Source organism: Schistocerca americana, chromosome 3, assembly GCF_021461395.2.
Source record: "Schistocerca americana isolate TAMUIC-IGC-003095 chromosome 3, iqSchAmer2.1, whole genome shotgun sequence".
Lineage (NCBI taxonomy): Eukaryota > Metazoa > Arthropoda > Insecta > Orthoptera > Acrididae > Schistocerca > Schistocerca americana.
In genome coordinates this window covers 562,055,831-562,072,459 of record NC_060121.1, presented here as the reverse complement: position 1 = coordinate 562,072,459, position 16,629 = coordinate 562,055,831, and the positions used below count along the sequence as shown (strand labels likewise).

General features: G+C 41.1%; 1 protein-coding gene across 1 annotated transcript in view; it reads right to left on the bottom strand.

The window, feature by feature from the left end:
• Window positions 1-16,629, bottom strand: part of LOC124606222 (BAI1-associated protein 3) — a 514,351-nt gene that overhangs the window by 165,891 nt on the left and 331,831 nt on the right. The window contains exon 14 of the mRNA XM_047138196.1: window positions 7,159-7,304. Within this exon, the coding sequence (XP_046994152.1) occupies window positions 7,159-7,304 (146 nt within the window). The remainder of the gene's footprint in view (window positions 1-7,158; window positions 7,305-16,629) is intronic.

Genomic DNA, 16,629 nt, shown 5'->3' with positions numbered 1-16,629 from the left:
AATCAGTACCTACTGACAATGGTGAACTATTTCACACGCTGGATAGAGGCAATGCCAATAGCGCTGAGACTGTCACCACTGCCTTCCTCGACATGTGGGTGGTATATTTCAGCTGCCCCAGTCACCCAACAACAGATCTTGGTTTCCAGTTTGACAGCATGCTGTTTATGCAGGTCACCCAAAAGTGTGGTGTGTGGCTACATCGAATGACTACCTACCACAAAGCAGCTAACAACATGGTTGAGCAGCTCCACTGGAGGCTGAAAGTGTCCCTGAGATGTTACAACATCACTTGGATGGAGGCACTTGTGCTTATACTCCTCGCTCTGCAAGTAACACCGAAGTATGAGATGGGTGTTTCATCTGTGGACATCATCTACAGTCAATCTCTTTCCATTTCTGGTGAATTCATGGAGGTGGTTCCACTGTCACATGATGCCTTGGCCCCACCACAGGCAGAATGTCCGTGCAGTCACATGGACAGGCTCAGACGGTATGCAGTGACGTATCACAGCACCCCCGCAGAGTATTTGATCACACAAATTTACAGTGCAGCAGGTATTTTATGTTGCACATAGACATGGTACAGCCATAACTTGGGCCACCCTACTTGGGACCGTACTGTGTGATCATCTATCTTGAGAAGGCTCTGCAGTCTGACTGCAGCAGCAAGTCGACTAAAGTCATGGTCAGTCAAGTCAAGCAACCTTACATCTTGACTGCTCTGGATGCTGTTTCACTTTTTTGACCTAGCAGATGACCTGTCAATGGATGACGCTCTCCATGCAACTGGACAGGCCGAGTCTGCTCCTGTATTTGCCGATGATGCATGGATGCTGCCAGCTGTCGCCACACAGCCAAGTGTGCCTCAACCTACCACCACCCAACCCAGGCAGCTACCTGGACAATGCCTCACACAGGCTCGCAACCACCCTCACCCCATTAGCCAGTGGACTAAGTCAAGTGAGCTGAACGCTGCGTCCATTTCGAACGCCCCTGCACATCATAATGACATCACACTGCACAATGCAGCCAGCATGCACCCCACCAGTCACCTGCCATCGAGACACTGGAGACAGTGGAGTGGCAGTGTTTGCCCACAGCACAGATTTTACTGTTAGGCAAACCTTTGGCAATGTTGCAGCCATGGGTGCAAAAGAGACAAAAGTGAAAGCCAATGTGAGCTAGACCTCCATGCTTCATGGATGTTTGCACTGACTGCAGATTCTGTCAGCCACAGACAATGTGTGTTGAGCAGAATCCATGCGTTCCACTGACGCGTTTGCAAATTTGAACAGGTGCTGATCATTTTCTCCGTCCTATTGTGTCCGCAAATCAAACGGCATCCCATGAAACAAGAAGTAATTTGTGCATTCAGGTGGAAAGACTTCATTTGTCTCTCTGCATCAGCAAGACTAGACTGCATGCTCAACCACTGAAGAAAGTGCATCACTGATCACTGACCGTGATCACTAGTCGAAGTATTTACCGCGGTCCATGCAACTGCAGCATGTACACACTTCAGACAGTACCTCTCCAAGTTTTTTAGTGTACCAACCATTGTCAATAAATGTATTATTATGTAATCATGTGTTTGATCAATTACCATTGCCTGAGCCTATACCCTGAACTTAGTGAATGTGTATAGCCGTAGAAGCTGGCTCACTACACGACCGACTTGAAAATGAAAAAAAATCACTCGTTTTCCGTTTCAGCATTACTAATATAAGAAATATTTTCCAGCTTCATGTTTTTGTATGCTAATGCTAAGAAAATGAAATGCATGAGGACTGTCTACTTTGTAAATATCTGGAAGGAAGGACAACAGGTGAAGATAGTTTCTTTCTTGTAAATTCCTTTTTTTGCTGGTTACAGTCTGTCATGGACAAACTGAGTTTGTAGATGTACCAATGGGACAACAGCATTTATTGGAACTAAGAAGGTGTTCATGGCAACAGTGTACGGTGTTTCTCCATCTGTAAAATTCACACACTGCATGATATACAGGGAAGCACTGGCTTCTAAAATAGTGCAACAGGAAGTCAATAAAGTGCTGCACAGTGCAGTCAGTGCTGTAAATTTTGTGAAAGTACAAGCTTTAAACAGTAGTCTATTTCCCATTCTTTGTGAGGAAATGGATTCTACTCATGATCTGCTTCTATTGCACCTGGAGTTATATTGCCTGTGTTGTTGTAAAGCCCTTTGTGGCATTGTGGAGCTGAAAGATAAACTTCCAATTGAACGGTAGTCCTACACTCATAGCGTCTAGACAAAAATGGCTTCTAATATTATGCCACTTGGCCAACATTGTTGAGAAACTGAATACTCTTAATGTATGTCTTCAAGGGTGAAATAGTGATATTATGTTTCTAAGTCAGAAAGTACTTGTGTTTAAGAGAAAACTTGGACTTTGGAAAACCTATATGCAGATCAGTAACTGCCAGGTGTTTTCTTTTCTGAATGATTTCTTGTAGGAAAATATGGTAGATGGATGTACATAAGATTAATAGAATCGGCATAGTACATCTCAAAAACATTCATCAACAATTCCTGGATAAATTTCCAGACATCAGTCTGAGTGTGACTGGAGCCCCAGTCCATTTGACAAGATCATAACAAACAACTTGTCAATAGTAGAATAGAAGGAGCTAAGAAAATTCTCAAGTGATAGAACACTTTGAAATGCATTTAAATCAAACTCCCTCAAAAGTTTTTGGGTGCAGACTAGAAACGAATATCCCAATTCAGCAAGAACAGCAGTGGACCTGTTATTACCCTTCACATCAATTTACATGCCAGTCGACACTTTCTTCAGTGGCATTAATCAAGATGAAACATTGGTCTTGACAGCAGCTGGAAGGGGATATGCAAGTTGCTATTTCAAAGATCCAGCCAACACTGGATCTGATTTCTTCACAAATTTAAGCACACACATCACACTAGATGTGTAAATGTCAGAAAATTTCCAAATTTTGAATAACATGCATTTTTACCCTTGCTTATTTCACTTTTGGATGATCAGTTTGGATATAACAGTTTTCAAATTGACATTTAAATGTCCACTATTGTCCTATCATCATTGGTGCGTTGTGATCTTTCAAATATTAAAACATTCCAAATGAATTAAAAGCAATACAGATGGAGGCAATTAAACTTTAACTAAATAACTAAGTTGTGAAATAATTTTTAATTAAATATGTATGTAGTGAAATACACATACTTGCTCTTTTTCAATGACTGCACATATAGCCATGATTATTTACAAACTAGTTGTAATTGTTAACTTTCACCACCTTTGAACAGTAAAAATGTAGGATGCTTTAAAAAAATGTTGAACTCTCATGTGATCGAAAATAATTATTACTGTTATTGTTGTAATTGATAGTTGCAATAACTAGACAGATGTAAATAGACACTGTGGGTAATTTTTGCAATAGGTATGATGACTAATGAGGAAGGAAAGAAAAATAGGTAGATGACCAAATAATTTGTTTCAGAAGTGGGCGTGACAAAAAACTTTTGAGAACCTCTGGTCTTAGACACTGACTGGATGTTGACCAGTCATCAAAAAAGGACACCGAGTTGGACAATGGTCAGAGACTTTATCATCAACCATGAGGCCTCCTTTTCTCCCAGAAGGTGATATTATTTTTTGTTTCATGATAGAAATGTGAAGTGTTTATTTGTGTGTTTACCAATAAAAGGGTTTCTTTTATTGTAATCTGCAGACCAACTTTATTACATGCTGTTCTTGCCACCTCATAAGAACCAAGGTATAAAAGTGGTAATGACAAGTGGTCTTATGAGTGTCACTTTTCTTTCATTGACACTATTCTCATCTCCTTTACCACCATGGTCCCTCTGGCACTGGAACTATTGCTCCTGTAGCTTTTCCCTTTACGGGGACTGCAGTTGCAGCAACTAACCCAGGGCACCGCTCATTTCACTCACAATCCTCGGACTCTGATGCTCACTCTAGCTCTCATGCATCCTCACACTCTGATACCCTCTCCAGTTCTGGTGCATCTTCTGGCTCTGCCATCCTCTCTAGCCCTACTACTACCTGAAGCTCTGCCACCTCCTTTGAGCCCTGATTGCCCTGGCTCTGGTGCCACCCCCTCCAGTGCCTCCCTCTCTGGCACCCCTCACTCTGGTGTCTTCTGATCCAGTGCCTCCCGCTGCAATGCCTCCTGCTGTGGTGCCACCAGCTCCACTCCTGTGTTGCTTACTCTTGCACTGCCGGTGCCCTTGTCAAGGACCTCAGCACCTCTACAGGCTGTAGCACCATCAGAACCCTCATTGCCACCAGCCTGCAAGCCACTATTGCACTAGACGCTCTCCTCCATTGGCCACCCCCTTGAGCTTCTTGTGTCTCACATCCTCTTTGTAACGCCTTCTCCATCTGAAGGAAGCATCACACTGCTCTCAGCTGCCTCTGCTGATCCTGGTCTGTCACATCTCCTGTTGTTTCGCCTTCCTTTCCTCTCTGTCACTGATGCTTCACACGCATCTCTGGTGCTGTCCTTCCCCTCCTGGGTCTCCTCCCTTCTCAATGTGGATCTTAGTCATATCACATTTTCACCTTCTCTGACAGGCACCTCCATAGCACACATCCCGCAGTCTGTGGGAACCAGCATAGTGCTGCCCCAACCTGGTCACCACCAGCCCCCAGCTGTTTTCCATCATAGTCAGCAGATGTGGCCTTGTGGACTTCGCTACACCTCCTGTTCAATGTTCTTGGAAATTTTTTCACAAGATTGGCCAGGTGTTGGCGCCTTTGGCAGCCTGGTTGTACTTGCTTGATGATATTCTTGCACATCTGTTGTTTTGCCAGGTCTACTCCTCACCTTGCGAACCTACACATCTGCCAGGTGGCTGCCTCCACTGGCTGCTGCCAATGCTGCTTAGATCTTCTGACAGAAGGCCACAACCGTGGCTGGTCTTCCTTCTGAGGGTGATTCATTGCATGGGGCTACTCTGACCCCTTGGGATGAGATATCTGATGACCTCCAGGGCCATTTGGCTTGCACTGTCATGTCTGGAACTGAGTTCCGCTGTGCTCTCTTCAGCTGTTACTGCATGTCTGACCCCATGGGCACCCTTGCGTCAAGACAGCCACAACTGGTTTAGCAACTGTCTCCTATCATCTGCCAACGTCCTACTGCTATCCTTCTTGCCAACCTGCACTGGCAGCACATTGTACACCCTGCAGCCATCACAACAGGCGCCTGCCATACCCACGCTGCAGCCTTATGCACGGTTCTGCTGTTGCCTCTGCGCTGGGATCCCAGTCTCACCTCTCTTTGTGTTTGAAACTGCTCCACTCTTTACCAACTCTGCAATCGTCTTCAGGATGGGTCTTTAGTTTCCCACTTTACATTTCATGCCTAATCAATGCACTTGATTTCTACAATGCCTTTTCTTCAGATGTTTCACTTCATTTCTTTTCGTTGTGCAACATCAACACTGCAGCCTCCAATGGCTTCTTCTCTTTGTCACGTACACAACACAGTCTCTTCTCTGCCTTTTGAGCTTCTTACATGTTTATGCCCATTTTCCCCTTTTCAGTGGCCTGCATCACAGTCACTGGCGAGGGCCTCTGTCACCATCCTCCTGCACATCTCCTCCTTCCCTGTGGCCATCTGCACCCCAATGGCTTCACCATGTCTATTAAGGGGGGAGGGGCTGTAGTATTTGACCACCTGTCTGTCTGCTACCACCACAGAACACAGTGGGATGTCATTCCTCTGGGTACACTCCACCAAAGCTAGACAAACAGGAATCCCAATTCTGGTCATACAAACAGTGGCAGATGACTGCAGCATACCACTCTGCATACACGCAAGACAACAAATGAAACATGTCACTCTGCTTGCACATTAGACTCTAGAAAGCTCCATGAGAGTCAGCAGCATCACCCGCCAGCAGCACTGCACTATGTTTCATCCACATGCCATGTCAAATGCATCCGCATGTCACATGACACCTCAAGGGAATCCTTCTGTCTAATTATTTAAGTACTTGCCAATTCATAAGCACAAAGGCACAAAAAGATTGGTTTACGTCTCTTATCTCCCATAAGTGACCATTTCTAAAGAATGTATAAACTGGACTACCTGTCTAAAGAAATAGTGTGTGATATAAATTAATAGTGGGAAAAATATATCTAAAAACAAAGATGATGTGACTTACCAAACGAAAGCGCTGGCACATCGATAGACACACAAACATACACACAAAATTCAAGCTTTCACAACAAACTGTTGCCTCATCAGGAAAGAGGGAAGGAGAGGGAAAGACGAAAGGATGTGGGTTTTAAGGGAGAGGGTAAGGAGTCATTCCAATCCCGGGAGCGGAAAGACTTACCTTAGGGGGAAAAAAGGACGGGTATACACTCGCACACACACACATATCCATCCACACATATTTGGTCTTTAAATATGTCTGCTTGTGTCTGTATATGTGTGGATGGATATGTGTGTGTGTGTGCGAGTGTATACCCGTCCTTTTTTCCCCCTAAGGTAAGTCTTTCCGCTCCCGGGATTGGAATGACTCCTTACCCTCTCCCTTAAAACCCACATCCTTTCGTCTTTCCCTCTCCTTCCCTCTTTCCTGATGAGGCAACAGTTTGTTGCGAAAGCTTGAATCTTGTGTGTATGTTTGTGTTTGTTTGTGTGTCTATCGACGTGCCAGCGCTTTCGTTTGGTAAGTCACATCATCTTTGAAATAGTGTGTGAAGATTATAAATTCATAAGGTTCCATGGTCAGTGTCAGATTGAATAAAACTATTTTGGGTGTTAGGTGACAAGATTATAAAACACATTTAGTCACCCTGAAGAAGAGTGCTGCAAAAACAGTTGAAATATAAGGGGTTTAGCTGGATTAGTGTTTTACAACAATGCAGCCTAACACCCAAAATTATATTATTTAAGGTGTTTGAAGATGTTGGCCAAGTTCAAATCTATGCACGTTAAAGAAGCATGTAGATAGTTTCACAAAATTTATACAGTGAAATATAAATATAGTGATTTGGAAACATTTTCTTTTTATATATTTACTTTTCATAGAAGCCTCATACAAGCTATATACTCAAAATGTCAAAAAATTACATGTAGCAACACTTCAAAAATATTTGGAACCATTAAACTTGTACTGCACCTGACAAACTCCTGCAATGCAAGATACAGTTCAAAGATAGCAGTGCCAATTTCACAGCCAGCAGGAAGTGATGCATCATCTGGAGGAGAAGGTGACTGAAACTGCACACACAAAGCTGCCACCTGTGGTCCAATGTCACCTTGTACCTAGAACAATTGTTATGTATCTATAAGCAGAAAAAATATGGAGATGAAGAGCTGTTGTATCTATTTTACATTAACAGTTTTAAAAAGAATAATAATCATACAGAACTGACTACTTAGCATTACTAATTTCATGTGAGATATCCATTTATTAAGTTTGAAGTCAAAAATATTGAATTCACTATGAATGTTGAATATGCTTCATGTACTTCAGTGAACAGTTGTCTAGATGGATTAGCAATATTTTGTAACAAGAGTGGTATGTATTTTGACTGCAACTGCTAGTGAGTAATTGTTAAATACTTGGATTCTCTTCCCCATAAAGATGTTTTGCGAAATCATAAAACCAGCAATGAATATTATCATTCTCTGACACTGTAAACCACTCATGGTAGCAAAATGTCAGAAAATCACCTGGACAACCATGGAACTATTGAACAAAAACTTCCAAAAGCACTCTACTGATCAGCATAACATTAAATGGCCGTGAGGGTCTTAACAATTATACAAATACATTTGTTTATTTATTTATTTAGCCATCCACAGACATTTTAAAACGTATGTATGTTGTCAGTTTGTGTGCATTCACATATTTATACCATTTTTTGTTACTTGTAGTTAAATATTGTGAGACACAAGTTATTTACAATCATGTTTGCTCCTTATCAAAACAATACATACAGTCAAACATTGTGAGACTAAACTTATTGACAATCATTTTTGCCAAGGAATTCACTTATAGTGTAAAAACAGTGTTCCAGCAAATACAATTTATGATATTTCCTAAAGCATTAAATGTTATCTGTTTCTTTTATTTTCTGCAGCAGTTTATTATAGAGTTTTACAGCTTCATACAAGAAACTACTTTGAGTCTCATGTTTCTTTTTCCTGTCTAGGTGAAGACAATGACATGTTCTTGTAGTATAGCTATAAAAACTGCTATTTGTACTATAATTTTCTATACTTTTCTTGATATACACAATGGTCTGTAACATTTTGAAACGTTCTCTGCAGTGGGCAACTTACTGCTTTTTGTTATAATGCTTACAGCTCTCTTTTGCATTTTAAGTATTTTTTGTAAATTCTGAGCACTGCTTCGCCAGAAAATTACACCATAACTGATTACTGAATGAACATAACTAAAGTATACAGTTCTCAAACATTCATCACTGCATGCGGATACAAGGACTCTAAGTGCACAACATATTGTGGATCTTTTTTTTGACAGTTTCATAGCATGTTCATTCCACTTCATTTGGCTGTCCATATGAATCCTAAGAATTTTATTGTAGGTACATTATCTATGGAGATGTTATCTACAGGGTGTTTCAAAAATGACTGGTATATTTGAAACGGCAATAAAAACTAAACGAGCAGCGATAGAAATACACCGTTTGTTGTAATATGCTTGGGACAACAGTACATTTTCAGGCGGACAAACTTTCGAAATTACAGTAGTTACAATTTTCAACAACAGATGGCACTGCAAATGATGTGAAAGATATAGAAGACAACGCAGTCTGTGGGTGCGCCATTCTGTACGTCGTCTTTCTGCTGTAAGCGTGTGCTGTTCACAACGTGCAAGTGTGCTGTAGACAACATGGTTTATTCCTTAGAACAGAGGATTTTTCTGGTGTTGGAATTCCACCACCTAGAACACAGTGTTGTTGCAACAAGACGAAGTTTTCAATGGAGGTTTAATGTAACCAAAGGACTGAAAAGCGATACAATAAAGGATCTGTTTGAAAAATTTCAACGGACTGGGAACGTGATGGATGAGCGTGCTGGAAAAGTAGGGCGACCGCGTACGGCAACCACAGAGGGCAACGCGCAGCTAGTGCAGCAGGTGATCCAACAGCGGCCTCGGGTTTCCATTCGCCGTGTTGCAGCTGCGGTCCAAATGACGCCAACGTCCATGTATCGTCTCATGCGCCAGAATTTACACCTCTATCCATACAAAATTCAAACGCGGCAACCCCTCAGTGCCGCTACCATTGCTGCCCGAGAGACACTCGCTAACGATATAGTGCACAGGATTGATGACGGCGATATGCATGTGGGCAGCATTTGGTTTACTGACGAAGCTTATTTTTACCTGGACGGCTTCGTCAATAAACAGAACTGGCGCATATGGGAAACTGAAAAGCCCCATGTTGCAGTCCCATCGTCCCTGCATCCTCAAAAAGTACTGGTCTGGGCCGCCATTTCTTCCAAAGGAATCATTGGCCCATTTTTCAGATCCGAAACGATTACTGCATCACGCTATCTGGACATTCTTTGTGAATTTGTGGCGGTACAAACTGCCTTAGACGACACTGCGAACACCTCGTGGTTTATGCAAGATGGTGCCCGGCCACATCGCACGGCCGATGTCTTTAATTTCCTGAATGAATATTTCGATGATTGTGTGATTGCTTTGGGCTATCCGAAACATACAGGAGGCGGCGTGGATTGTCCTCCCTATTCACCAGACATGAACCCCTGTGACTTCTTTCTGAGGGGACACTTGAAAGACCAGGTGTACCGCTAGAATCCAGAAACAATTGAACAGCTGAAGCAGTACATCTCATCTGCGTGTGAAGCCATTCCGCCAGACACATTGTCAAAGGTTTCGGGTAATTTCATTCAGAGACTACGCCATATTATTGCTACGCATGGTGGATATGTGGAAAATATCGTACTATAGAGTTTCCCAGACCGCAGCGCCATCTGTTGTTGAAAATTGTAACTACTGTAATTTCGAAAGTTTGTCTGCCTGAAAATGTACTGTTGTCCCAAGCATATTGCAACAAACGGTGTATTTCTATCACTGCTCGTTTAGTTTTTATTGCCGTTTCAAATATACCAGTCATTTTTGAAACACCCTGTAGTTTTAAATTTAAGGGACTCTGTTTCCCGTTCATTCTAAAGCATACTGTATTTGTTTCCTTTGCGTTGAGGGCTACTTTATTTTCCTGTGACCAGTTGTAGACATCCCTCAGCACTTCAGTAGATATTTCCAGCATTTATACTGGTGATTAATATGTCGCTGTCATCAGCAAACAGAATCAACTCATTTCTTCAGAAAGTAGTTATAGAACTGACTTATCATGTTGCCTTTAAGGAGCACTTGTTTCAGACATTATCCTTCAATTAACTTGTAGTCTCTGAACAAAAGTGCACATAGCTTCCAGATTTTATTTATTGTGTTCATTTAATTTTTGAGCTTCGTATCTAGGAAGTGGCCTAATGGCCTGGTACAAATCCTTCAACTGGATGCCACTTTGATGACTTGCATGCTCCTAGCCAACTCCAGTAATCCTACTAGGGAAAAAGGGACATTCATTTTAACACAGAATCAGAACCATGTGTAATTCTTGGCAAATTTTCATATCACTGAGAAGTGAAGACTACATTAAAGGCAGACTAAAGTATTTAGTAGTCTGATTGTGACTCAATTCTGGCATCTTTCAGTTTCTGAGTACAAGTTTTACCTCTAGACCAGGGGTTCCCAAACTTTTCCTCTCATGGAAACTTTGAAATTCCTAGGAATTTGATGGCACACCTTGTTTACTTTGAAGGTTAATAATTTTTTTTAAATGAGAAAAACTTGTTTTATTGAGTGATTACTTCATTTTTAAGTCATAACTAATCTACATCTACAGCTACATCTACATCCATACTTTGCAAGCCACCTGACGGTGTGTGGTGGAGGGTACCTTGAGTACCTTTATCAGTTCTCCCCTCTATTCCATTCTCGTATTGTTCATGGAAAGAAGGATTGTCGGTATGCCTCTGTGTGGGTTCTAATCTCCTGATTTTATCCTCATGGTCTCTTCACGCGAGATATACGTAGGAGGGAGCAATATACTGCTTGACTCCTCGGTGAAGGTATGTTCTCAAAACTTCAACAAAAGCCCGTTCCGAGCTACTGAGCGTCTCTCCTGCAGAGTCTTCCACTGGAGTTTATCTATCATCTCCGTAAAGCTTTCGCGATTACTAAATGATCCTGTAATGAAGTGCGCTGCTCTCTGTTGGATCTTCTCTATCTCTCCTATCAACCCTATCTGGTACAGATCCCACACTGCTGAGCAGTATTCAAGCAGTGGGCATACTGTAACCTACTTCCTTTGTTTTAGGACTGCATTTCCTTAGGATTCTTCCAATGAATCTCAGTCTGGCATCTGCTTTACCGACAATCAACTTTATATGATCATTCCATTTTAAATCACTCCTAATACGTACTCCCAGATAATTTATGGAATTACCTGCTTCCGGTTGCTGACCTGCTATATTGTAGCTAAATGATAAGGGATCTTTCTTTCTATGTATTCGCAGCACATTACACTTGTCTACATTGAGATTCAAATGCCATTCCCTGCACCATGCGTCAAATCGCAGTAACACAGAAATTATAAAATTAAAAAAAAAAAAAAAAAATAGTATCATAAAAATGTCAGAGGGGTGGGGGATGGGGTAGGAAGATACCCAGTTTTTGTGGAGAAGTACTTCACTTTCCATGGAACCATGGAACAGCAGTGTTCCACCAAGTACAGTTTAGGATACCCTGCTCTAGAACATCAGGCCGAGCACCTAGGCAATACCAATGGGGCATTCAGGAAATATTACTGCTTTATATGTTGGGAGTAGACTGTTAGTGACAGATCACCCATATAATAGTTTGTAGAGGTGTGTGTGGGGGAGGGGGGGGGGGGCATTGGTGGGAGGTCAAACTGAGGAGTGTGAAGTATTTTTAATATTTCTGGAGAAAAACCCTGTTAAAAACCTGCATAATACCAATTTTTAAATGATCGTACATCCATAGTTGAAATGGAGGACAGTGGGACATCACCTGGTATAAATTTATATTAAAAATGAAGAAATCCCTCCAGCTGTATTTAAGGTGTCGATTTTATCTTGGCAATTAGTTTCAACATTGAAACAACATCAACTTCAGGCCCATACACTTGTTGTCAACTGCTTGCGGCTGATACTAGAATACGGCTGGGAAATTTCTTCAATTTTAATATAAATTTTTAAATGATTTTGCTTCAAAGAAAAACATTATGCTATATTTTTCACTTTCTCTGTGAGTTATGGAGCATGGGAGGGGGAGGGGTGGAGGAGGGGGATAGCACGCCCCACTTCACTGCTCCCAGGTATAGGTGTCCTTGCTTAGTGATTTACAGTTACATGGAAACTGCTTGTTTAGGACAGTACTTATTTCAAGAAATTTTGATTCTTGCTTAATCTTAACTCTTTACTTTCATTTAATGAGTTATGTTTTAAGCAAAATATGATTCTGAATTATTATTAACAATGCCTTTTTTATTGTTAATCTCATAGTAAGAAATGACAATACAAAGAAACTAATAACCTAAAAACTGATTAAAAAAGAGTTAAATTTTATTCATTCTCCACTTGTTTCTTGGGATGGGTAGCAGTTGTCCAGCACCTATTGTTTAAGTGTGGTAATATGTATATACTTTCATTCAACAGTTCCAGTTTTGCTAAATACTCCAACAAAAGACATCTGAAGCCATTCTCAACAATATATAAATTCAAGCAACTTCCTGAATAATATAAACTAAATCATGAAGTGTAGCTAAGATAGAGTACTGTCCCCATTAGAAGTATGTAATTGTTATTGGAGTTGACATACTGTAAATGAGAGAAAATCTGAATAATATACACTAAATCATGAAGTGTAGCTGAGATAGAGCACTGTCCTCATTAGAAATATGTTACTGTTATGAAAGTTGACATACTGTAAATGAGAGAAAAACCATGCACACTGTCTTTTAATGCAGGGTATTGTTGTATTTATTTTTACATTGCTCCTAGATTTTGTTCTTCATTGATCATCTTCAGATCTGTTAAAATAAACCAGTGACACATACTAATTTTGATACCAGTTAACTAATCTCAAACACACGTATGATAAACAAAACAAGTGTATGATACTCATCACACGATGTCTGTTCAAAAAAATTCTGGAACATTTGTAATTTTGCATCAATGATATGTTGGAGCAAAATGTGACTGGCATCACTGTAAATGCCTGTGTTTAATGTGTAACTGCCAGAAGTTTCATTGTTGTATGTCTGTTAGTTATTGTTCAGCACTGTATTGAGCAAAATGTTGTGTCACACAGTTTGTGAATTTTGAGATGGCAGAGTTAAAGCCTCTATAGAGACACACCAAATGATGCAGCACAGGGATGAGTGCTTAAGCTGTACTTGGTGTTATGAATAGTTCACATGATTTAAAATGGTCAGATGGAAGTTAAAGATAACCCTTGTTCAGGATGTCCTTTGACATCTACCAATGATGCTCATGTCACGAACATCAATGAAATTGTGCATGCCAATCAAAGACTGACTTTCCAAGAGAGTGCAGAAGAATGTAACATTTCCGTTGGATCATGTAATGAAATCCTGACACAGCATCTTGGAATGCATTGTGATGCTGGCAAGTTCATTCCACGGCTCATGGCTCATGAGTCAAGACAGTACTTTACCTCTCTGTGAAGAAGTTTTGGACCACACAAGTGAGAATAAAATGTTCCTTAAGAGGATCATAAATGGTGATGAGATGTGGGGCTATGGTTATGATGTTCTCCCCCCCCCCCCCACTCCCCCCCTCAAAGTTGAAACCCATTGAAAGGATGAAGATCTGCTACGATAGATGAAAAGTAAAATTCACAGATGCTGCTTCATGCCATCCACCAAGATGTGTACCAAGACTGCTTCTGGAAGCAGAAGCAACACTGCGAGCAGTGTATCAATTGTGGAGGGGAGAATTTTGAAGGAAATCATGCACAATAAGTGAAAGGTAAACTTAGAAAAATTTTGTGGATAAAGTGTCGGATTTTTTTTGAACAGACTCCGTAGTTCCTGAGCCACTAATCAATTTCATGTACTGTTTCCAGAATCTGTAAGTCACTAAGATGGAATATAATGGCAGGACTTATGAAGGAGTGGGGGAATATGCAGTAAGAGACATTGCCCTCTGTGTGATACATTAAGATGATTAAGTTGTTATTTTTGAAACAAAACAGTTACAGGAATACAAGGACAATGGTAAAAGTAAGGACGTGAACAAAGTTAGTATTAGAATAATGGAGGATTTTGCAGTATGTCTCAGACACAATTTATTCAGAGTTAAACAAAAAATGCAACAAGTTTTGAGAAATTAAATCACAAGTAACAAAAATATGTTGGTTAGACAGTCAGCGAGAGTGCACGGCTAGTTCCTGCTACTAATAAGGCAAGTACACCGTTCACTTGTTACATATTTTTACGAGCTTAAAACAGGAGCAACTAATTTTCAGTTATCTGTGTAGTTACTAGTTTATTTTTGTAATTTTGTGTGTATTCGAGTGCTTACTATGCACAGCTTTTTATTTCAATAACAGTGTAGTGTACAGTACTGCCATTACTATCGACTGTTGTATCGACCCTCATATCATACAGGCTTTTGTTTGTTTGGTTAGAACTGCTCAGTGTTGGTTAGACCATCAGTGAAAGAGCACTTCGATATCCCGCTGCTAATAAGGTGAGTACACTGTTCGTTGCATATTTTTATGAGCTTCAAACAGGAGCGACTGCAGTAATGGATAGGAATTGTGACTGTTGTGTACAGATCTGAGCTGAGTTGACAACCCTTCGCTCACAGCTCCAGGCTGCGTTGGCTTCCATCACACAGATTGAGGCTGCTGCCAAGGGGCATTACTGTGGGGGATCGAATATGGGGATGCGAGTGACGTCGAGCGTGTCCCACATGTCCTCCGATTAGTCCACTGCTGTGACCGCCCCTAGTACTGCCTGCACTGACGTTGACCCCTCACCTGTGGTTGAGTGGAAGATCATTCCAAAGTCTGGCAGGCAGCGAAAATCTTTCAGAGGGGCTGATTGTAGGGCCTCCCCGGTTCGTTTGATGAGCAGGTTTCGGGCATTACCTGTAGCTGACGATTTACGATCTGTGTGCATTCCAGGGGGAGGGGGAATCATTCCATGGAAAGGGTGCTTCCGGATGCCATGAAGAGAACAAAGTGCAGCCAACTTCAGGTGGTGGCTCATGTCAGTACCAATGACGAGTGTCACTTTGGATCGGAGCAGATTCTGTCTAGTTTTAGGCGGCTAGCAGAAATGGTAAAGACTGCCAGTCTTGCTTCCGAGATTAAGGTGGAGCTCACCATCTGCAACATTGTACAGAACAAACTGTGGTCCTTTGGTGCAGAGCCGAGTGGAGGATCTGAATCAGAGGTTCAAGCGGTTCTGTGACCGTGTAGGCTGCAGATTCCTTGACTTGCGCCATTGGGTGGTGGGTTTCCAGGTTCCACTTAATAGGTCAGGACTCCACTACACACAGGAGGTGGCTACACGAGTAGCAGGGGCTGTGTAGAAGAGACTGGGTGGTTTTTTAGGTTAGAGGGTCTCAGGGAACCACAGAAGGGTCATCTGTCTCAGTAAGGTAGTTGTAGAAACGATTGGTATTGTAGTTGTAAATTGTTGTAGCTGTGTTGGAAAAGAGCTCCAAGACCTAATAGAAATCATTGAAGCTCAAGTAGTTGTAGGTACAGAGAGCTGGCTAAAGCTGGAAATAAATTCAGCTGAAATTTTTTCAAGCGATTTAACAGTGTTCAGAAAGAAAAGATTAAATACAGTTAGTGGTGGAGTATTTATTGCTGTCAGAGGTAGTTTGCCTTGTAGTGAAATTGAAGTAGATAGTTTGTGTGAAATAGTATGGGTAGAGGTTATACCTGACAATTGGACTAAACTATTAATTGGATCATTTTACTGACCCCCCTAACTCGGAATATATAGTTGCTGAACAGTTCAAAGAAAACTTGAGTCTCATTTCAAATAAGAACCCCGCCCATACAATTATAGTCAGTGGTAACTTCAATCTACCCTTGATATGCTGGAAAAATTAAACATTTAAAGCCAGCAGCAGGCATAAAATGTCATCCAAATTTGTACTGAATGCTTTCTCAGAAAGTTATTTTGAATAATTAGTTCATGAGCCCACTCAAAGCGTAAATGGTTGTGAAAGCATACTTGACCTTTCTGCAACAAATAATCCTGTACAAATAGTGAGTATTGTGACAAATACAGGGATTAGCAACTACAAGGCAGTTGCTGCTGGGCTGAATACTGTAACACCTACAACCATCAAAAAGAAACACAAAGTATATCTATTTAAAAAAGCTGATAAAAATGCTCTTAACACCATTTTAAGAGAGTCTTCATTCCTTCCAATCTGATCATGAACATGTAAAAAAGTTGTGGAATGTTTTCAAAGAGATAGTATCGACAGCAATTGAGAGATATATATACCACATAAA